The following is a 23066-nucleotide window of genomic DNA, read 5'->3' as shown; positions in this document are numbered from 1 at the left end:
TTTGCCTATTATGTTATACAGGTATGGGATCTGTTATCCGGAAACCCGTTATCCAGAAAGTTCTGAATTACGGAAAGGATGTCTCCCATAGACTCCAATATATAGAGAATAAAATACCCCCTCTTGTAAAATATAAGGATATTATAAGTCACCGAGTTTCATGGCCATATAAAAGTACGAGGCTGAAGGCCGAGTGTTTTTATACAGTTCATGCAACTCCGAGATGACTTCTAATATCCTCATATTTTGTTACTGGGGGTACTTTATTTATTATAATACACAAGTTTCAGTGAGTCATGTGACAGAAATGACATCAGAACTCACAGTTTATAACTGATGACATCAGAACTCACCGTTTATAAGGATATAATTTACAGGATATTCATGGCTTTTGTGTATTATAATAAAATAATCTAAATTTATAAAAATAATTTCCTTTTCCCTGTAATAATAAAACAGTCGCTTGTACTTGATCCCAACTAAGATATAATTAATCCTTATTGGAAGCAGAACCAGCCTATTGGGTTTATTTAATGTTTACATGATTTTCTAGTAGATTTAAGCTGGCCACAGACGCAAAGATTCGATCGTACGAATCATCGTACGATCGGACTTCCCCATCTCCCGACCTGCCACTAACCTTTCAGATCAAATAAAGTAGTAAAAGAACAGATCAGCCGATGTTCTGCCCCTGACAGCAATCCTACGATAGTTATGTCCGACCAAAGCTAGTGACAGTCTCCCACTGAAAATCGTACGATCGGCAATACATGCAGAGATATTACCCGCAGCCGACAGTAACGATTAGATTTAGGGGCAGATTCAAATGGTAAATTTGAATTTTCGTAATTTTTTCTTTGGTCAAAACTCACAAATTCGAATTTAAAACCACCAACTCGAATTTAAATTTGAATGTGAGATTTATCAAAACCTATACCCTGGAAACAGTTGTGATTCAACTATCCTCCACCTGAAAGCTGCCGAGTTCATGTAGAAGTCAATGGCAGAGGACCCTTGAACTATTTTTCCAAGCTTTAGTTTGAAAATGACACCCCAATGTTGCCCGTCAAATAAAATGTCCAAAAAAATTGACGGGCAAAAGTCGAGATTTTTTCTCAGAGGAAAACTCAATTCGAATTCGATTTGAGTTTTCGGTACGGGACTATTCGATCTAATTTTAGATGTTCAAATTTTTTCATAAATAACACACCATTTGAATTCTGAATGAAATCGAATGTATTCAAGTTTAAAAAAATTCACATTATTCTATCATTCAACCTTTGATAAATAACCATCTTAATGTCAGTGCTACTAAGGGCAGAGACACACGTGGAGATTCCGGCAGATTAGTTCGCCCTTATCTCCCCGAACTGCCTTCCCGCCGGCTAGAATGTAAATCGATGGTCGTTTGGTCGATCGGACAGGTTAATCGATTTCTGTCGGCTGCCGATAATATCTCTGCGTGTATTGCCGATCTGACGATATCAGTGGGAGACTGTCACCAGCTTTGGTCGGACATAACTTTCGTACGATTGCTGTCAGGGGCAGAACATCGTCTGATCTGTTCTTTTACTACTTTATTTGATTGGAATGGTTAGTGGCAGGTCAGGAGATGGGGAAGTCCGATTGTTCGAGGATTCGTTGTGTGTGCCAACAGACCAGTACAATGCATTTGATGGTTCTGGGGTAACTCAGGAGGCAAATTCTACCTCCAAACCTACTTGGCTCTATTTCACTGTAAGCACTGGATAACATAGTTCAGATCAATATCCATTCAAAGCTGAAGTGCAGGCTGATTAGGAATCTCATTGTGACATTTGCAGTCGTAGAAATTTCTCAGGTCTTCCTATTTAAATTCCGCTCTTTTGTTTTGTGAAGCACCTGCTGCTTTGTCCTGATTACGACTTCATAGACAGAGATCCATTAGTGCAGCTCAACACTTTCCACTGGCGCAGATCAACCGGGCCGCTTTCATGTTGTGCCTTTACAAAGTGATTAATCTCGCCGGGCTGCTGGGGTTTTCTTTTGTCAGTGTCATTTTTCACATAAAAACTCATATGAATTTTTCTCCTGCCGTAGTTTATCCCATCACAGTTTAATTGACACACTACGTTATCCATTGGAAAAGCCCTTACAAAATAATTATATCAGGTCTGCCCTGAAACCCTCAGATGGCACATCCGTATTATGTGAATTCTACTTCATATCACACTGGGCGGATATAATCCCATTGGAATGATTTATGGCTCAGCAAGCGTAAAAGGAAAGCCAAGTGATAGGATGGAAATGTTCCAATAATGTTAATTTGTATGATTTCTCTTCAACAAATAGTCTACCAATGACATTGTATTGGAACCCAGTCAATGAAGACCTTCTGGCAAGCTGAGAAATGCTAATATTGCCTTCTACATGCAAAACAGAGTTTGCTAAATAAAATGCAGAAAATATTATTAATAGGGGCAGATTTCTCAAAGGTCCATTCTTTCCCTCATTGCTCCATTCTGATTACAACTGCGGCTTTTCTTGGAGATTGATATTGTTTGCACGTTTATGAAAAACAAAATAAAAAACAATTTCACTAGGAATCTACCAAATTCATAAATGTTTTTGTTTTGGTGAATACTGAGCCCTCAACAAAAGATTTGGTGAAATACTAAACAGAATCATAATGTTCAGATTCAAATTTGAGGAAAATTGGGAAAAAAATGATCACATATGAAAAGTTAAAAAATGTATGGTTTGTGGAGGCTTTTACTATAAATGAACGAAATCCATTGCTGTTTTTTTAGTTGAATACTGATCCCTCCACAAAATAATTTGGTCAAATACTAAACAGAATCGAAACCATCATTTTCATCGTCAAATTTGTGGACGATAAAAAAAAAATCATTCATTTTAAACCAAAACAATTGTTGCATTTATTTATCCAAAGCATTAAAGTTACATGAAATGGTTCTGATTTTGGTTCAGCTCAACATGAAATTAATTTATTCTAGATCGGGGTTTTGTTATGGCCTGGGAAATCACTATCAAGAATTTACTTTGAAAAGAGGAGGTGCAGAAACACAATTAAAAAAAAAAGTTCAAGGTTTTCGGTGTTGCTTTTTGATGTTTATCAAATTGCAATGGTGAAAAAAATACATTTAAATCTTGCCAGCTAAAATTTGTTGGGATGCCATAGCAGTCAATGGGAGGTTCACACAGTGCATGGGCAATAGAAATATATTAACTTTTCCAACTCTGCTAATAATCGTCATACATAAATATGGACTGATATTGTTAGGCCACCAAGTGGTCTAATAAGAGAGTGCCAGGTTCTCCCTCCAAAGAAATCTTCAGGGGGACCCAGAGCACATCTCCCGCCACCGCAATGCTCCTTCCCCAGCCACAGGTGAGCAGCGGTAGGTAAACAAGGTGAGCAGCGGGGAAGGGGATTTTTGAATTTTTTTTGCATTTTCAGTGATACTAATGATAACGTGTTTGATCAGTTTTACACTAACGTCAGTTGCAAATCCATAGTTTGACTTGTCTTAACCAACCAAAGTTATAGCATGATACAGTTGGCCAAATTGGTTTGTGCTGGATTGTATTGTATCTGGGCAGTGTCATTCTGTGGCTACTAAAGCAAATAAAGTTCTTGTATAAATAAAGGGCATTAACTCAAGGGATGAAAACATAATTATGTCTCTTTATAGGTCCCTGGTGAGGCCTCATCTGGAGTAGGGGGGCAGTTTTGGACTCCAGTCCTTAAGAGGGATATAAATGAGCTGGAGAGAGTGCAGAGACTAAGTGCAACTAAATTGGTTAGAGGGAGGGAAGACTTAAATTATGAGGGGAGACTGTGAAGGTTGGGGTTGTTTTCTCTGGAAAAAAGGCGCTTGCGAGGGGACATGATTACACTTTACAAGTACATTAGAGGACATTATAGACAAATAGCAGGGGACCTTTTTACCCATAAAGTGGATCACCGTACCAGAGGCCTCCCCTTTAGACTAGAAGAAAAGAACTTTCATTTGAAGCAACGTAGGGGGTTCTTCACAGTCAGGACAGTGAGGTTGTGGAAAGCACTGCCGGCTGATGTTGCCCTGCACTGGTAAAACTGGTGTGTTTGCTTCAGAATCACTACTATAGTTCATATAAACAAGCTGCTGTGTAGCAATGGCGGAAATTGAAAAAAGGCTATATGGCACAGGTTAAATAGTGGATAACAGATAACATTATGTTTTTTAGAGACTTATCTGCTGTTTAGGGCTATTTAGGGCTCTTACAGACCAGAGTTTTTACCTGCGTTCCGGGTTCATGCATTCAGCCGCAGGGGAGCGCCGGAGTAGACGCACTGAATTCTTTTCAATGGGGCTGTACTCACGTAGAAGCATGTAAGCGCTGAACGCAGGTAAAATGCAACATGCTGCGTCCCAACTGGTGTTCGGTGCTTACATGTGCCTGTATGAGTACAGCCCCATTGAAATGAATTCAGTGTGTCTACTCCTTCGCTCCCCTGCAGCTGAACTCATGAAACCGAATCCTTCGGTCCAGCCGAACCGAATCCTAATTTGCATATGCAAATTAGGGGTGGAAGGGAAATTGGGTGACTTTTTGTCACAAAACAAGGAAGTAAAAAATGTTTTCCCCTTCCCACCCCTAATTTGCATATGCAAATTAGGATTCGGTTCGGTATTCGGCCGAATCTTTCACAAAGGATTCGAGGGTTCGCCGAATCCAAAATAGCGGATTTGGTGCATCCCTAATAAATTATGATAAGCATTATTCACGGTTAATTAGTAAGTCATTCAGATCCACATGACACTCCAGCATTCTGCATCAGAATTGAATCATCAGCCTGGTAGCACCCTCAGCTTCTATCATAGATGTATCCGGAATGGATGTGGGGGCCCCTGCGGTAGCAGGACGAGTGTGCCTCGAACACCCCACTCCGATCCTGCCTATGTAAATGCTTTCAAATGTTACTTTCATTAATTAAAAAAAAAAGCCTAATTAAACTAATAAAATCTCCTGCCTGGCCATGTCCCTGATCTGCCCAACGCATTATGGCCCAAAAGCATCACGTTTGGAACCTCAACTACTAGGTTAATGCAAAGTGAATCGGTCGCTATTGCTGCTTATAAACACGATGTGCTGGAAGTGATGTCATTCAAGGACAAAAACCAGGGAAAATAATTTACCAAACAGCATAAAATGCAATCACCTGTGTGCAACTGGCAACGATTTTAATAAAAAAGGAATTGGCTTCGTAGAGAGAATATTCCAGCAATGTTAATCTAACCCAATCTCTCCAGAGACGACCGGCGGGTATACTGGCATTATTAACTATCTCAAGGTAATTATCAGTGCGGCAGTGTTTACCTCTGCTTAATAATAAAAGTGTCATATGCCAGTGGTGGAATTTAATATCAGTCCCAAAAAAGGTAACGCACCTCCGGAGTAACTGATGGCAAGAGAGTCTGTTATTAATGCCAGGGCCACGTTCCTATTACTGGGTGTAGTTTGGGCGTTTTCCTTCTATAGCTCTTCCTGGACATAAATGGGCACGTTCTCAGAGGGGCACAAGCTTTGCTCGATGTTTTCACTTTTATTTACCTATGACTATAGCAAATATTTACCACCTATGGATAACACACTGTACAGAGAATATGTGTATGTCTCTGTATTACTATGCACTGGAACAATCTCTGTCTGTTGTTTTCCAACAATTTGTTCTTTTTTTGTAGTTTAGCACCAGCTGATGGACTGCAGGTTGGGCATCAGTGTGATAGAAATCGACTGAGAATTGCTCCTCAATTGCATTGCATTCCTTTAGACCAGGGGTCCCCAAACTTTTTTTACTCATGAGCCACATTTAAATGTAAAAAAGAGTTGGAGAGCAACACAAGCATGAAAAAGTGCATTGGGATGCCTAATAAGGGCTGTGATTGGCTATTTGGTAGCCCCTATATGGACTGGCCGCCTACAGGAGGTTCTGTCTGGCAGTACACCTGTTTTGTATACAACTAATACTCGCCTCCAAGCCTGGAATTCAAAAATAAGCACCTGCTTTGAGGCCACTGGGAGCAACATCCAAGAGGTTGGTGAGTAACATGTTTTAGGCCGATTCAGGATCTTATCTGCCCGTGTGTGGTTGCTCCCGACGGGTATTCCCAAAAATCAGCCAGATATCGGTCGGGCAAGTTTGATTTTTTTCTGCGATCCAGGATTGCATCGGCTAGTTGATGCGATCCTGCGACCCGTTTGTGCCCATTCTCAGTATTGTAATCCAATTGTTCGGCCCCAGGGCCAAACGATCGGATTCACCCAATATTGCCCAGCTGTTAGCGGGCATATCAGGTTTAGACGCACTGGTTTGTCGATCTCGCCAAACGAGCGGGTCTAATAGTGTATGGCCACCTTTAAGGAGCTGCTGTCTGGTTACCTTCCCATTGTTCTGTTGTTAGGCTGCTGGGGGGGGAAGGGAGGGGGGATATCACTGCAACTTGCAGTACAGCAGTAAAGAGTGACTGAAGTTTATCAGAGCCTGATTGCTGTCAGGGGCAGAACATCGTCTGATCTGTTCTTTTACTACTTTATTTGATCGGAAAGTTTAGTGGGAGATGGGGAAGTCCGATAAAGTCCATTTGTTCGAGGATTCTATGTCCAGCTTATGTCCAGCCTCATGTCAGATTTCAAAATTAAATATAAAAAAAATCTGTTCTTTTTTTTCTGTCCTCTACCAACCAGCGTCGGGCATCTGGGAAACAGACTGCTGGGACAAGGTGATAAACTACATTATAGACGATTCCCATTTCTTTACAAACGTTTTAAATTGCCTTCCAGTCGAAGTGGCCTTTAGTAGTTGTGCTAAACCCTGTCGTTTTGTTGTAAGGATGGTGACTCCGCACTGTCATAACAATCTCTTGATGAGCGTTTGCAGGATCCCTTAAATAAAAAAAGCAAAATCAGCCTGCTGCTATTTATGTCCATTGTTCTCTATCCCCAGGCAATAAAAACCGACTTCTAATAACAAACGGTTGGAGCGGAACAGTGGGACGTTGGCTTCTGTAATATCACAATATTAAAACTCCACGTATTGTGTGAAATTAAAAACGGAGCGAATTTCGGTGTCCTTCTGTGTCTGTATCATTTCATCAGAGGGGGGTAACTGTCCATTTAAATTGACTTTCAAAATTGCAGAACTTCTCAGAATGTTTTTTTTTTTTTTAGAAACGGCAAACGTGTATTTATTGACCGTTAAATACATCAATAATTTTTGCTATGGGTGGAGATTTAAATTTTTTATCGAAATAATCAAATTAGATCAAAATTCCAGATTCTCATATAATGGCAAATTTCTTTCTGCAATAAAAAAAAATCTTTTGAATGAATGGAAGAGAGGGGGTAAGAAGAGTGGCTAATTGTAGTGGTGTAAGTAGATGTTACAGGGCCCCATAGCAAATTCAATTGAGGGCCCCAAAACATTGGTATGTTGGCCTGTTATACCAAGAAATACTGGTCTGGCATCCGTTTTGCGAAAACCCTTTATCCGGAAAGCTCCCATAGACTCCATTTTATCCAAACAATGAAACATTTTAAAGGGATCCTGTCATCAGAAAACATGTTTTTTTCAAAACACACCAGTTAATAGTGCTGCTCCAGCAGAATTCTGCACTGAAATTCATTTCTCAAAAGAGCAAACAGATTTTTTTATATTCATTTTTGAAATCTGACATGGGGCTAGACATTTTGTAAATTTCCCAGCTGCCCCCAGTCATGTGACTTGTGCCTGCACTTTAGGAGAGAAATGCTTTCTGGCAGGCTGCTGTTTTTCCTTCTCAATGTAACTGAATGTGTCTCAGTGGGACATGGGTTTTTACTATTGAGTGTTGTTCTTAGATCTACCAGGCAGCTGTTATCTTGTGTTAGGGAGCTGTTATCTGGTTACCCTCCCATTGTTCTTTTGTTTGGCTGCTGGGGGGAAAGGGGAGGGGGTGATACCACTCTAACTTGCAGTACAGCAGTAAAGAGTGACTGAAGTTTATCAGAGCACAAGTCACATGACTTGGGGCAGCTGGGAAATTGACAATATGTCTAGCCCCATGTCAGATTTCAAAATTGAATATAAAAAAATGTGTTTGCTCTTTTGAGAAATGGATTTCAGTGCAGAATTCTGCTGGAGCAGCACTATTAACTGATTCATTTTGAAAAATGTTTTTTTCCCATGACAGTATCCCTTTAAAAATGATTCCTTTTTCTCTGTAATATAAAACAGTACCTTGTACAGGTATAGGACCTGTTATCCAGAATGGTCAGGACTAGTGATGGGCGAATAAATTCGGCTGGTGCGAATTTGCAAATAAATTTGCGAAATTCCCGCTACATTTCGCTGACGAAAATTCACTGGCGTCAAAAAATTTTGGAAAAAGTAGCTCGCGTCAACACTATTGAGACACCCATTTACGTTAATGCGAGCGTCAATTTTTGAGTTTCGCAACTTTTCGAGGTTTCGCTAATTTTTCTAACGGGTATAAATTTGTCCATTACTACTCGGGACCTGGGCCTTTCTGGATAACGGATCTTTTCGTAATTTGGAGCTCCATACCTTAAATCTACTAGAAAATCGTGTAAACATTAAATAAACCCAATAGGCTGGTTTTGCTTCCAATAAGGATTAATTATATCTTAGTTGGAATCAAGTACAAGTTACTGTTTTAATATCACATAGAATAAGGCAATCATTTTTAAAAAAAAATTGGATTATTTGATTATTGTGGAGTCAGCCTTTCCATAATTCAGATATTTCTGTATAAGGGGTTTCCAGATAATGGATCCCATACCTGTACTGCATTTCAAACTAAGATATAATTACCGCTTGGAAGCAAAACCAGCCTATTGGGTTTATTTAATGTTTACATGATTTTCTAGTAGACTTAAGGTATGAAGATCCAAATTACGAAAAGATCCGTTATCCAGAAAGGCCCAGGTCCTGAGTAGCGATGGACGAATTTCTCCCGTTTCGCCGAAAAATTACAGAAATATCCATTATCCGGAAAGCCCCAGGTCACGAGCAGTCTAAATAACAGGTCCTATACCTGTATTGAAATTGCTCATTAATTAGGGTCTTGCTGGGTCCCTACACTTCTGGGTCCACCTGCAACCACAGGGTCTGCTTCTCTCTATGGGGGATAGGGACTATCACGTGCCTTTCTTATTACATTTTTAAATATGATTTCCTTTTTGGAGGCAAAACAATGCTGTTGGGTTTAATTAATGTTTTTATGATTTCTTAGTAGACTTAAGGTATGGAGATCCAGACTGCAGAAAGATCCTTTTTCCAGAAAACCCCAATGCTCCGGACCTGGGGTTTTCTGGATAATGGATCTTTCCATAGTTTGGATCTTCATACCTTAAGTCTACTACTACTGAACCAGTACTGTTACCTAATGATAGAATTGTGTTGGTTGCTGCAATATCCAAACTCTCCGTTGTGCTAAGCAATAAATGGTTGGTTTTAAATTGGTCAGAGGCAGCAAAATCCCAGCCTTGATGAAATACACTCTCTTATGTTAAGATTTGGCAATTGCTGTAATTCTGGGAAATCAAAGGGCAATTAATGTGTATTTTGCAACTGTCCAAATAAAAAAAAATGATTAGCAAGACTCAGAGTCCAAAAGTCCTCTCCATCTTTAGTAATGTTTAAGTATGAGTCAAATGGAAGATGATATATTAGCTGCTAAAGATTCAAATGAATTTTCCTGCATTCCAGCTATTACTGAGTAATGTTTTCTGAAATGAGTACAGCCAAACATTCAGCTTTATGAAAGGCTTAAAGGGCATGTAAAGGCAGAAAAATAAAATCCCATTTTTACTTTCTTTAATGAAAAAGAAACCTATCTCCAATATACTTTAATTTAAAAAATGTGTACCGTTTTTATAAGAAACCTGCCTGTATGCAGTGAAATTCTCCCTTCATTTACTGCTGTGGATAGGAATTGTCAGACGGTCCCTAACTGCTGAGCAGGGAAACAATCATACTTATGTACAGCAGGGGGAGCCCCCGCCTTACTTCCCAGCCATGCAGAACTCAAGCAGCTTTGTTTGTTTCCCTGTAGAGCAGTCGGCGACTGTGTAGAGATTTGTATTGGATTTTAGTTTTGCCTTTACATCCCCTTTCCGGTTTCCAACTCCAGCTGCAGGGACAAAGATCATAGAGCCAGATGTAAACAGATAAACTGGGATTCTATTTGGAGGATTATTTTGGTGCAGCCACTCGTTCTGCAGAGTTGGAGAAAGTTTGTATTAAACAAAACAAAAACTATAAAATCCACATTAGATTACATGACAACACAGGACCCAGTGCAGTCTGTATATTCTGATTATTAATCAGTCTTGTTGTATCGGCTTCAGGCAGATATTATTTGACTTGTTCTGTTTTGATAATTTATGACGATCCCTAAGCAGCCCAGACCACACTGAGCATGTGCACAGTCTTAGATGTTTAACAAAGTTACAAGATGGTGACCCCCTGTGGCCAAATTTCAAAGGTGCAGTAAGTTTATGTTTAGTTGCTGACCCCAATCCGGCCTGTTTTGTGTGGTCAGAAAACAGGCCGGGTAGGGTGCGGGTTGGGAGATGGCAGGGCGGGGTTAGGGAGCAGATCTGGGTCAGCAGGGCCCCAGAGGTTTTTTTTCCAGTGTCCCGCCTGCCCAGTCCGACCCTGACCCCACTCACACACACCCCTGCTCTCCACTTAATCAATGAATTGATGTAAATTTATTTTGCATGGTCCTTTGATAAAATTCTCAATTTACATACATTTTCTTGTTTTACTGGTTTCTGAGGTAGCAGCAGTTTTAGGCTGATAACATCATGCTTTTGGCTTAATAGCTATCTTTTAAAGTCAGAGATCCTACACTATATAGAAAGCGGACAGACAGGGTATAAAATCGTTAATATCTTAAAAACCACTAAAATAGAAAATAAGACTGTCGTTCGGTTCAATCATTGGTATTTATGATTTGTCACTAGAATTTCACTAGTCTGGATGGCTGGTGTGATTTCTTCATATGCTTTGGACTGGCTTACTGGGCCACTGGCAGAAACCCTGGTGGGCCCTGTCGCCCTGGATCAGGTGGTGGTGGCTGGTGGTGTGCAGCGTAGGGGGAGGCTGTTTATTAATTGCCAGTGATGCACAGTGGAAGGCTGTCTGTACCCCGGGCACCCACAAGTGTGGCGATGCCTGTACCCTGGGCACCCATGAGGGTGACTCTCCCCACACAGCTGCCTGTACCCTGGGCAATGATGAGGGTGGATCTGCCAGCAGCCTTGCCTCTTACTAGGGCATCCATGAGGGTGTCTCTGCCTCTGTTCCTGCTTGAAACCCCGGCACCCATAAGGGTGGGTCTGCCTGTAGCCTTGCTTCTGAATTGGGCACCCAAGGGTGGCTCTGCCCACACCACAGTTTGCACCCCTGACACCCACAAGGATGGCTCTGCCTACACTACATAATGCTCAGGCTGCCCCACGAGTTTGCAAGGACTGTTGCACCCTTGTCACCCTGATCCTGTTCCTTCTCCCCTTCTTGCTCCTGTGAGCACAATAACAGTTCCTGCCTTAAAGGAGAAGGAAAAGCTAAAAACAAGTATTTTATTTATCAGAAAGGTCTATATAAATTAGGGATGCACCGAATCCAGAATTCGGTTCAGGATTCGGCCAGGATTCTGCCTTTTTCAGCAGGATTCGGATTCTGCCCAGCCAAACCGAATCCAAATTTGCATATGGGGCGGGGAGGGAAATCACATGCAGGGCCGGATTTACATAGTGGGTGCCCCTAGGCCCACTGCTGTTAGTCACCCCTGTCCCCTCCCCTTGGTAGGGATTGTTGCACGGGAAATTTAAAAAATGATTGTATCTCCAGCACATTCCCAGTGTTTTTGAACCAATGTGGGTGCGGTTGGGCAGCATGCCGCCCCCTAAAATCCTGCCACCCTAGGCCCGTGCCTTGGTGTCCTTTCCATAAATCCGGGCCTGATCACATGACTTTTTGTCACAAAGCAAGGAAGTAAAAAATGTTTACTCCTCTCTCCCTCCCTTTTCCTCTTCCCTCCTCTACTCCCTGCTGTAATCTGAGCCGAGAGCTATAAGTGAGCAGGGAGACACTCAGGCAGGAAGTGATGTCATACCAAGTTAATATGGCAGCTGCTATCCTAAACAAACAGAGAGCTTCTGCAGCTGTCTTCTCAGGTATGGTAAAGCATTCTGCAGAATAAATATAGTGTTATATCTTACAATATTATGGCTAATCTATTGGCAATAAACTGCTTCAGTAGCTTTCCTTCTCCTTTAAGGACACCTACCCATAACTATTGGCCTCACCCTTCTGTTCAAGGAACTTAAGGAAAGAAAAAATGTCCCTGTCCTATCAAGAGCCATAATGGGCATTTCCGATTTGTATTATTAAATATTCATCCCAATACAGAAGCAGGGAGTGCACATAATTTTCTATTTTACTGGAAATAAATAGCAGATAAACCCTCTGTAGAGATAAGCTATTTATTAGGCTGACCTTGCTTTGGGCACCAGATTGACATTAGAAGCACAATAAGACTGAGCTATTCTGCATACAGAGTTATTAGCGCTATAAAATTGTAAAGCCGCTGTTATTACCATGTGAAATATTCATTTTTACATGCATTATAATGTGGGACAACTGTATATCAACAGACACTATCTTTTCCAAACACTCTTTTCCCTTGCTGTAAGACCTTTTCATTTTAGTGCTGTAATAAATGCCCCGGCTGATATATTGTTTCCTTAAAGAATAGTCTGCAAGGTACAAATATTCTGAAATACAGTTTGTAGCTCTCCATGCTCTTCCTTTCCAGCTCCTTGAGTGAGTATCCCCCTGATACAGGCACAATGTACTGAGCAAAAGTGTTTTACAGTACAATAAAAATTATCCTTTCACTTGCGCTGTAACATCACTAAATTTAGTTTTAAAGGGGAAGGTAACATTCATTTTATTTTTTTGTCTTCATTTTCTTTTAATATTTACATAGTAACATAGTAAGTAAGGTTGAAAAAAGACACACGTCCATCAAGTTCAACCTTTTAGTTTTTTTGTTTAACCTAGCTAACTGCTAGTTGATCCAATTGATTTCATTTTTTTTTTTGTTCTTGGAATTTGAACATTTTGCCTGTTACTGGGGTTTAATTAACCTAGCAACCAGTCAGCAGCTTCACAGAGTGAAATATTAATAGCAGATAAGCAATAGAAAAAAGAATAACAACATAATGAATTTCCCCTTGCATCCACTGGATTATTAAAGGGCATGTAAAGTCTAAAATAGAATAAGACTAGAAATGCTGTATTTTGTATACTAAATATAAACATGAACTTACTGCACCACAAGCCTAATCAAACTAATAATTTATGCTTTCAAAGTTGGCTACAGGGGGTCACCATCTTGTAACTTTGTTATACATCTTTGCAAGACTAAGACTGTGCACATGCTCAGTGTGGTCTGGGCTGCTTAGGGATCGTCATAAACAAAGCTGCTTGAGTTCTGCATGGCTGGGAAGTAAGGTGGGGGCTCCCCCTGCTGTACATAAGTATGATTGTTTCTCTGCTCAGCAGTTAGGGACCATCTGACAATTCCTATCCACAGCAGTAAATGAAGGGAGAATTTCACTGCATACAGTCAGGTTTCTTATAAAAACGGTACACATTTTTTAATTAAAGTATATTGGAGATAGTTTTCTTTTTCAATAAAGAAAGTAAAAATGGTATTTTTTTTTTGCCTTTACGTGCCCTTTAAAGCCACAGTTTATTATAAATAGGGAAGATTTGGGTGAAAGACTTATAAAAAAATAACTGACCTAATGCATTAGCTGTATATGTAGGACGGTATGTGGTTACGACGCTTGCAGCTACAGGTATGGGATCCATTATCTGGAAACCCATTATCTAGGAATCTCAGAATTAAATACATAGATCTCCCCACAGCGTACAAAGGATTTAGCAAGTCATTTCATATAATCGGCCTGGTCATTCTCACTGTGCAGTAACGAGCCCCGAAATCTGTTTGTGTTCCTTGTTGCTAAGCAACCGTCCTCGTATGCTCTGCAGTAAACTTGGGAGGGAAAGATATAATCACTCTTTGCTAATGGGGTTTCAAAGTGGGAGAAAAGCTGGCAATAAACAGAATATACGGTGACTCTTATTCCTTGGCTTAGTGGCAATGAGTGAGAAAATTACAGAGCAATACAAGTTGTCATCCGGAGGACTTAATTCCAAGAGAAGGAATGGGATAGACATGGGGTGAGGTGGGTTGGGGCCTCGGATGCGGCAGATCATGTATGGCATCAGGGAACAGCAATGCTTGAGTTGCTCCCTAACTATTTGTATATCTGAATGTTACTCACAGGTATCAAAGGTTGGAGATCCCATATCCGCATGCTAGAAAATGCTGGTGCACTTTAGCACCTATGTTTGCAGAGCTAGTGTTAGAGAGCAAGAAGTAGGGCAGAAATGTTGTACATGATGTTTTGTGCTTCTGTACCAGCCCAAGGCAACCACAGTCCTTTAGCAGTAAAGATCTGTGTCTCCAAAGATGCCCCAGTAGCTCCCCATCTTCTTTTCTGCTGATTCACTGCACATGCTGTTTAGGATTTGGAATTTTTAGCCATATTCATTTTTAGGGTTTAGTTCTCCTTTAAGTGGGTAGGGGAACTTACATAATGAGGGATAAATAAGGGATGCTCAAAAAAGCCTTGAACCTGTCATTGACAATGGTAGCTCATAAAGTGTCTTGCCCTTCCTTGCAATCGTATATGGGAGAGGATTATTCATATTTTATGTTTATTTTATTTGCAGAAATCTGGAGTTACATTCACCAGACACAAAGCACACGGTGGTCCTCCGAAGTTCTGACCCCGTCACCTCACAGGCCTGGTTTAATGCTATACACTCAACTGCCTCTGATCTGATCAGCAAAGTGGTGACGGAAGTTAAAGAGCAATTAGGGAAAAGCGGGATCTCGGGAAGCACGGATATCAGGCACTTGGGCTGGCTGGCGGAAAAGGCAAGTGACTTTGCACTTACATTACTAAAGCTGTGCCCATGGCAGTGCATGTTTAACCATTTCCCTGTCAAAAAAATGCTGGTCAGTTCCTGCACAATAGGAAAAATAACGGAGATTTATGTTCAGAAGGAAAACAGAGAATTGTTCTAATGTTTCTCTGCTCAGGAAAGAGATCAGGAACATAGAAAATGCTTTCTCATCTGTTTCCTGAGACGTGCAACATCAGAAGAGTTCTCTGTTTTACTTCTGAAATATCTCTCTGACTTTACAGACCGAGAAAGTGACCAGCACGTGGTGCTGATGTCACAAAATTTGTCATATTGGCAGTCATGTTTAACCATTTTTCCTGTCAAAAATGCCATCAACTGCCGGTCAGTTCCTGTACAACAGGAGAAATAAGAGAGAACTATGTTCTGAAGGAAACCAGAAAATTGTTCTAATGTTTCTCTGCTCAGGAAAGTGATTCAGGAACCTAGAAAGCAAAAAAGAGCGGCAGATCTACTATAATTCAAACGGGGGGTCCCACTTACTTAGCACTTTCCTGTTTCACACATTGACTCATCTCTCATGAAAGATGAAAATGCCCAACTGGTTGGTTTGAGCAGCAGCCGAACACCATTCTGTTCAGTGTAAGCTCTGGATTCCAACACTAACATCCCCCCTCCCAGATGCAGTGTTGGACTGGCCCAGTGGGATATCAGGAAAACTCCCAGTGGGCCCAGGTGTCAGTGGTCCTACAAGCTACTAAATATGTGGCCTATTTCATGGCCATTCCCAATTCATATGAGAAAAAAAGAGGCTAAATAAATGAAATAATAGATTGTAGTATATAAAGAAAAGAGACGAGGAGAATAGAGGTTGAGGGAGGAGAGAAAGAATAATAGCACTGAGAGTGGGCCCCTGGTCTAAGATTACTTGGTGGGCCCCTGGTCAAAGGTTTTTGGGTGGGCCCCTGGTGTCCCAGTCCGACACTGAAAAACTGCAAATGGTGATTAATGGTTTAGATAAAGCTTTTCAGCGTTGGAAGGAAAAAAAGATTGTTAAAGGGGTTTCCATTTTTTATTATTTGTGGTTTTTGAGTTATTTCGCTTTTTGTTCAGCAGCTCTCCAGTTTGTAATTTCAGCTATCCGGTTGCTAGGATCCAAATTACTTTACCAACTATGCACTGATTTGAAAAGACTAGAGCAGTGACCCTCAAGCAGTGTCTCGTGACCAATATGTTACTCCCAACCCCTTGGATGTTGCTCCCAGTGGCCTCAAAGCAGGAGCTTATTTTTGAATTCCGGTCTTGGAGGCAAGTTTTGGTTGAATTAAAACCAGTTGTACTGCCAAACAGAACCTCCTGTAGACTGCCAGTCCACATAGGGATACCAGGTCAGTGACCCCCATTTGAGAGTTGGAAAGAATCAGAAGAAGAAGAAGACAAAAAATGAGGACCAATTGAAAAGTTGCTTAGAATTAGGCATCCTATAACTTCATACTTTAAGATGAACCACCCATTTAAATTTGTAAAAGATTTTTAATTTTATATGAGCCCCTAAACATTCTATTTAATGTTTGCTGGTCCTTTAATTAGATGAAAATTTGAATACTGTATATTTCCAGGCAGTGCTTGATGTCAGTAGGTCCCATCCTTTGCCAGGGATGAGACGTCTCTCATTGCAGACTAAATACTCGCAGGATGTTTCTCAGAGAAGGAAATACACTTCTGTCTGTTTAGGGGCCAGAAACACTTGGTGGCATCGGGGCATTGGTTACATTCCTTTTTTTCGTAGTCATATCATGTTCAAAGGCACACACCAGAAATAGAAAGGAAAAAAAACAGTAAATGAATCTTCCTTATTTATAGTTTTTTTTATGCTTTCCCATAAAAACAAATTATACTGAACAAATATTTGCTTCTAAGAGGAATCTTTTGTTAAAACAGATATTGTGGCTCATCCGAGGCTGAAGTTTCAGCTTTCCACAAGGGTTCTCAAACACTAGTTTTTTTTATTATTGTAACCCTTTAGACACCTCTTCTGTTGATGTCACACTCCACATGTGGTACTTACCTGATGGCACGAGACAAACCTGAGCCACTTCGCAGTGGTTTTGGGAGAGACTTGGTATCTGGTACTTAGTAGCACAGTGTCTCCAACGAATACAGGCAGCACTCCTAACCAGGTGGCAATAGGGGCCTCACTATCTGACTAAGCAGGCACTAACTATCTACCTAACTAAAGGAATTCAAAGTCATTTAATGTATTCCCAACAACACAGTCTCTGAATCTTCAAGTGCTCCTTTAGGGTACTGTCCCTTTAAACAGCATACTCGCTTTTTGGATACTTCACACAGATCCTTCAGGCGAGTCCAGCACTTACAGCCCTGCAGTGCAACTACCAGTCCCTTTGGATATTCAGATGGAAATCCCCTGCTAATGCTGATTTCTCTAATCTGGATTTCTTTCACACTCTTCCAGCTATCTGGGCCCACCAGCAATTCCTCGTTTTCTCCCACTATCCACCATGTGGTTCTCTCTGCCAGGCTCTTCTCTTCTGCCAGGTTCTGCTACTTCCTTTTCCTATTCAAACTATCTGCGGTAAATCCTTCGACTTCGATATTCGAAGTCGAGGGATTTACATTCGGCAGTCGAAAATGGAGGGTTGATTAACCCTCGATATTCGCCCCTATGTAAATCTGCCCCCTAGAGTTATTGATGGGATGGGGCTCGGAGAAGATTATAGAAATATAATACACAAAAGCCATGAATATCTTGTAAATTATATCCTTATAAACAGTGAGTTCTGATGTCATCAGTTATAAACGGTGAGTTCTGATGTCATTTCTGTCACATGACTCACTGAAACTTGTGTATTATAATAAATAAAGTACCCCCAGTTGCAAAATATGAGGATATTAGAAGTTACCTCGGAGTTCCATGACCTGTATATGGTCATGAAATTCCTCCGTAACTTATAATATCCTTCTATTTTACAATAGGGGGTACTTTATTCACTATATAAACTACAATCCATGCCTTATATGCTATTGATAGTGATTTCTCCTCTGTGACATTTATTGTCTGTCTATATTATGTGAAATATTGATATTATTAATTGTTGACATTTACACTCTTTCCTTTGACATTGATCTCTATGTAAAAAGCAGTAAGTCATGTTTCATAGTTCTAATCTTGCTCTTTATCTATCTGTTTATATAAATATCCCTTCAGTTGGCTCACTGACTTAATAAACTACGCTGCTGCTATTAAGTAGGCGATAACGCAGTTTGGACAATTAAAATTTTAGAGCAAATGTTTATTCCAGCTGGGATTTCTGAAAGCGATTACGCTCACAACACTGTAAGTTTACAGAAATGACTCTAGTAAATGTAATAGGGCGAGACTGCAAAATAAGTGCAGGATGGTCACAGTAGGACAAGATGAATGAATGTAGTAGCATAACTACGATATAGCAGACTCCACAACCACAGAGGGGGCCTGTCTGTGACATGCTTCTCCCATTCCCCAGCACATTTTGACAATATCACTTTGCCACACTAAGTGGGGAGGGAAGGGGTGTAAAGAGTAGGATTAAAGTAGAAGGACCAAAGTACAGAGAACAGTATGGCACGATGATAACAGTAGGGCAGACTAGATGAGATACAACAAGTAGTAAGTAGAAGGTACAAGATGGAAAAGCAGGGCAGGATAGTAATAGTTGGGCAAAATCAGTTGCATAAATAGCATACAGCAAATTCCTTGACCATGGTGGGGGAGGTGGAGAAAGGAGCACTGCTCTAAGTTACTAGATACCTGTTACTAAATAAAGAGAACCAGGCGAGGGGCAGGCGTGTGGCATCTCCATGCATCTGGTGAAGGTCCTAAAAATTTGTGTCCCCACATGACATCAAGGAGAGGTGGCCCTGCTAACACTGGGCAAGATAGATGATGAATAGCAAGGAGAAAGAACAGCAAGATGAAAGTAGAAGGGCCAAGATGGAGCCAGCAGGCCATGATAGATAAGAAAGAGCAAATTGGATAAAGGGAACAACAGATCAACATGATAACAGTAGACCAAGACAGATACGTAATTAAAAGATGAAAATACACAGGCCAAGAAGACAACAGCAGAACAAGATGGATGAGGAGCGGCAAAGAGAAAGTAAAAGGGCCAAGAAGAAAAGGGCTAAGATGGGAAGAGTTGGGCAAGATAAAAACAGAAGAGCAAGATGAAAATAGATGGGCAACGATGGCAAAAGCAGAACAACATGGCAAGACTAGGGCTATAAAGATAATAAATAGATAAAAGAGGAAGGGGCAAGATGGTAACAGTAGGGTAAGATCGTTAAGAACTAACAAGGTTGAATTAGAAAGACCAAGATGGCCATAAAGCCCCCCTCTCATTTGAAAAAACAAAACTGTTCTTAGGCTAATGCTGTTAGTGGTTTCACAGAAGGACCAAGATGGCAAGAGTAGGACAAGATCCTAATAATAGGGCAAGATACGTTGTAGATAAGTAACAGCAAGGAGAAAGCAAAAGGGCCAAGATGGCAAGAGTAGAACAAAATCCTAATAGTAGGGCAAGATATGTTGTAGATAAAGAACAACAAGGATAAGCAGAAGGGCCAAGATGGCAACAGTAGGGCACGATAAGTTGTAGATGAGGAACAGCAAGGAGACAATAGAAGGGCCAAGATGGCAAAGCAGGAAAAGATTCTAATAGTGAAGAAATGTCCCAAACCACATGTGCCACTTGCCATTGCCACTTGGTTCTTGGGTTGGGTTGTGTAGCTGACTCCCAGACTGACCTCTGACCTGAGAAACACTGATCTACATCAGGGCTGTCCAGCTGAAGGCACAAGAGTTGAGCGTTCCATTAAATCTGTTACACAAAAAATGTAATATGTCATATTAGACCCAAAGGACAGTGCTGGTCTACATCATACTAAAAGGAACCTGTCAATTACACAGGGCTGCTGTTCATGGGCAATATTACGTACATTAAATAAGTAATTTATGTTTTAGGTTCCCCTTTAAGAATCCTAAAAAATTAGGTGTGCGGTGCTGAGGTAAAACAATGCAGATTAGGCTGCCCAGTTCAGAGGGGAACAAGCTCTTTTGTTATTTATGGGAGGTTTTTGATCATTAATTAAATAGGCTCAGGTTTAATTATCCCTTTGTCGTTCATCAGCATTTTTTCTTTTTTCCCAGAAATTAATTTTTGTCACGGCAGCCAAAATATAAGCGTTTCATTCATGGTTCTGGGAGTATCTGAGCAGGGCCAAAAATCTGATGAAAAGGACAAGTGCTATGGAAAATTGAGCAATTCCTCCATGTAGACTTAAAGGGGTTGTTCATCTTTAAATTAACTTTTAGTATGATGTAGAGAGCGATATTTTGAGACAATTTGCTTTTGGTTTTCATTTTATACTATTTGTTGAGTTATTTATCTTTTTATTCAGCAGTTCTCCAGCTTGCAATTTCAATAATCTGGTTGCTATAGTCCAAATTCCCTAGCAAACATGCATTGATTTAAATAAAAGACTGGAATATGAATGGGAGAGGGCCCTGAATATTGTTAATAAAAAATAGCAATAACTGTAAATTTTTAGCCTTACAGAGCATTTGTTTTTAGATGGGGTCAGTGACCCCCATTTAAAAGCTCGAAAGAGTCAGACGAAGAAGGCCAATTGAAACGTTTCTGAGAATTAGCCATTCTATAACATACTAAAAGTTAAAGGGATACTGTCATGGGGAAACACGCATTAGTTAATAGTGCTACTCCAGCAGAATTCTGCACTGAAATCCATTCCTCAAAAGAGCAAACAGATTTTTTTATATTCAATTTTGAAATCTGACATGGGGCTAGACATTTTGTTAATTTCCCAGCTGCCCCTGGTCATGTGACTTGTGCTTGCACTTAAGTAGAGAAATGCTTTCTGGCAGGCTGCTGTTTTTCCTTCTCAATGTAACTGAATGTGTCTCAGTGAGACATGGGTTTTTACTATTGAGTGTTGTTCTTAGATCTACCAGGCAGCTGTTATCTTGTGTTAGGGAGCTGCTATCTGGTTACCTTCCCATTGTTCTTTTGTTTGGCTGCTGGGGGGGGGGGAAAGGGAGGGGGTGATATCACTCCAACTTGCAGTACAGCAGTAAAGAGTGATTGAAGTTTATCAGAGCACAAGTCACATGACTTGGGGCAGCTGGGAAATTGACAAAATGTCTAGCCCCATGTCAGATTTCAAAATTGAATATAAAAAAATCTGTTTGCTCTTTTGAGGAATGGATTTCAGTGCAGAATTCTACTGGAGCAGCACTATTAACTGATTCATTTTGAAAAAATTTTTTTTCCCCATGACAGTATCCCTTTAACTTAAAGATGAACCACCCCCTAACATGAGCAGAGGTGGTATTTGTCTTTGGACTAGAGTCCTGCAGCGGGTCAGATACCCCTGGTTAACCGCAAAAAAAGCAGGTAACTTATGGGATGAGGGTAGGATTTTCAGTTGCGGGTCAGGTTGTGGATCCCATTGCTATTTCTTAAGTTATATTGTCTATATTTACGCCCACTTCTGATGATGTCACTTCCGGTTTAACGGTGGTCTGTGGGTTTGCGGATCGGGTTGCGAAATAAGGCCGGGTCGGTTGGGCGCATCCAAGAGGGTAACTATACGGGTTGCAGTTCGGGTTGTGGGCTGCGGGGTTCGGTTCTGGTCTCAAAAATTGGTTTCTGTGCAGGACTCTACTCTGGACCCCCAACTCACACCTGAAGCTGTCTCAGATATAAGCGGTAGAGCAGCAAATGTTCTTCTAGAACAGCCCAGGGACATGGAAAAGGCATAAAATAGTTACTATGATTATCAATATGATTTATGTTTATATATTGTAATACAGTGTATTCTCCTGTTCTGGGTTATATAACTGAGGCTATAGAGCATTAGCTAATGAGACACTGCCTCCCTTGCAATTCTTTGCTCTAAGCATGAGAATAAATATCTTTTCTGCGTTCAGTAAGAGATTGTATTGCATGGGAGTCTCTTGCATTGCCAGGATCAGCAATAATGCAGCACTTCAGGGAGGCAGATAAATGGCACGGTCAGGAGCAATCCTGCACACACTGCCTTAATCTTCCCTGATTTTGCCTCTTGCTAATTCTGTTCCACTTATTACCTGGTCACTTGCAGTTGTCTTGTCCATCTCATGAGTGTCTGACAACATTTGCTGGAAATGATTCTGGGAAATATTTGGAACATGGCACCTGTTCAGGGGCCCCCAACATGAGCCGGTCCCATTCACATGAAATAACCAGCAAAACCCATGAAAAATGTATTACAATGTGGGATACCTTTAAATTAAAGGACAAGTAAAGTGATACACACTTTCCAATGTGTTAGGCACCCCCAGTGAATATAATCTCTAACCTTAGACTCCAGGTCAGTGCTCCTGTCCACTGACAGTTGCTGATGCTAAAAGAGCCACACACCTCCATCTTACCTTTTACCTGATTTTATTTGAAAGAACAGTAACACTAAAAAATTAAAGTGTTTTAAGTAATAAACATATAATGTAGTGTTGCCCTGCCTTGGTAACACTAGTGTGTTTGTTTCAGAAACTCTAATATAGTTGATATAAACAAACTGCTGTGTAGCCATGGGGGCAGCCATTCAAGCACAGGATACGCAGTAGATAACAGATAAGTACTACTATAGTTTATATAAACAAGCTGCTGTGTAGCCATGGGGGCAGCCATTCAAGCACAGGATACACAGTAGATAACAGATAAGTACTACTATAGTTTATATAAACAAGCTGCTGTGTAGCCATGGGGGCAGCCATTCAAGCACAGGATACACAGTAGATAACAGATAAGTACTACTATAGTTTATATAAACAAGCTGCTGTGTAGCCATGGGGGCAGCCATTCAAGCACAGGATACACAGTAGATAACAGATAAGTACTACTATAGTTTATATAAACAAGCTGCTGTGTAGCCATGGGGGGCAGCCATT

At 40.7% G+C, this 23066-nt stretch overlaps 1 protein-coding gene across 1 annotated transcript in view; it reads left to right on the top strand.

Annotated features, from left to right (window-relative positions):
- Positions 1-23066, top strand: part of sntb1.S (syntrophin, beta 1 (dystrophin-associated protein A1, 59kDa, basic component 1) S homeolog) — a 74938-nt gene that overhangs the window by 36772 nt on the left and 15100 nt on the right. The window contains exon 3 of the mRNA XM_018223926.2: positions 14864-15071. Coding sequence (XP_018079415.1) covers positions 14864-15071 — 208 coding nt within the window. The remainder of the gene's footprint in view (positions 1-14863; positions 15072-23066) is intronic.

Source organism: Xenopus laevis, chromosome 6S (assembly GCF_017654675.1).
Source record: "Xenopus laevis strain J_2021 chromosome 6S, Xenopus_laevis_v10.1, whole genome shotgun sequence".
Taxonomy (NCBI): domain Eukaryota; kingdom Metazoa; phylum Chordata; class Amphibia; order Anura; family Pipidae; genus Xenopus; species Xenopus laevis.
Note: the sequence above shows the minus strand (reverse complement) of the source record. Positions and strands in the feature narration are given on the sequence as shown.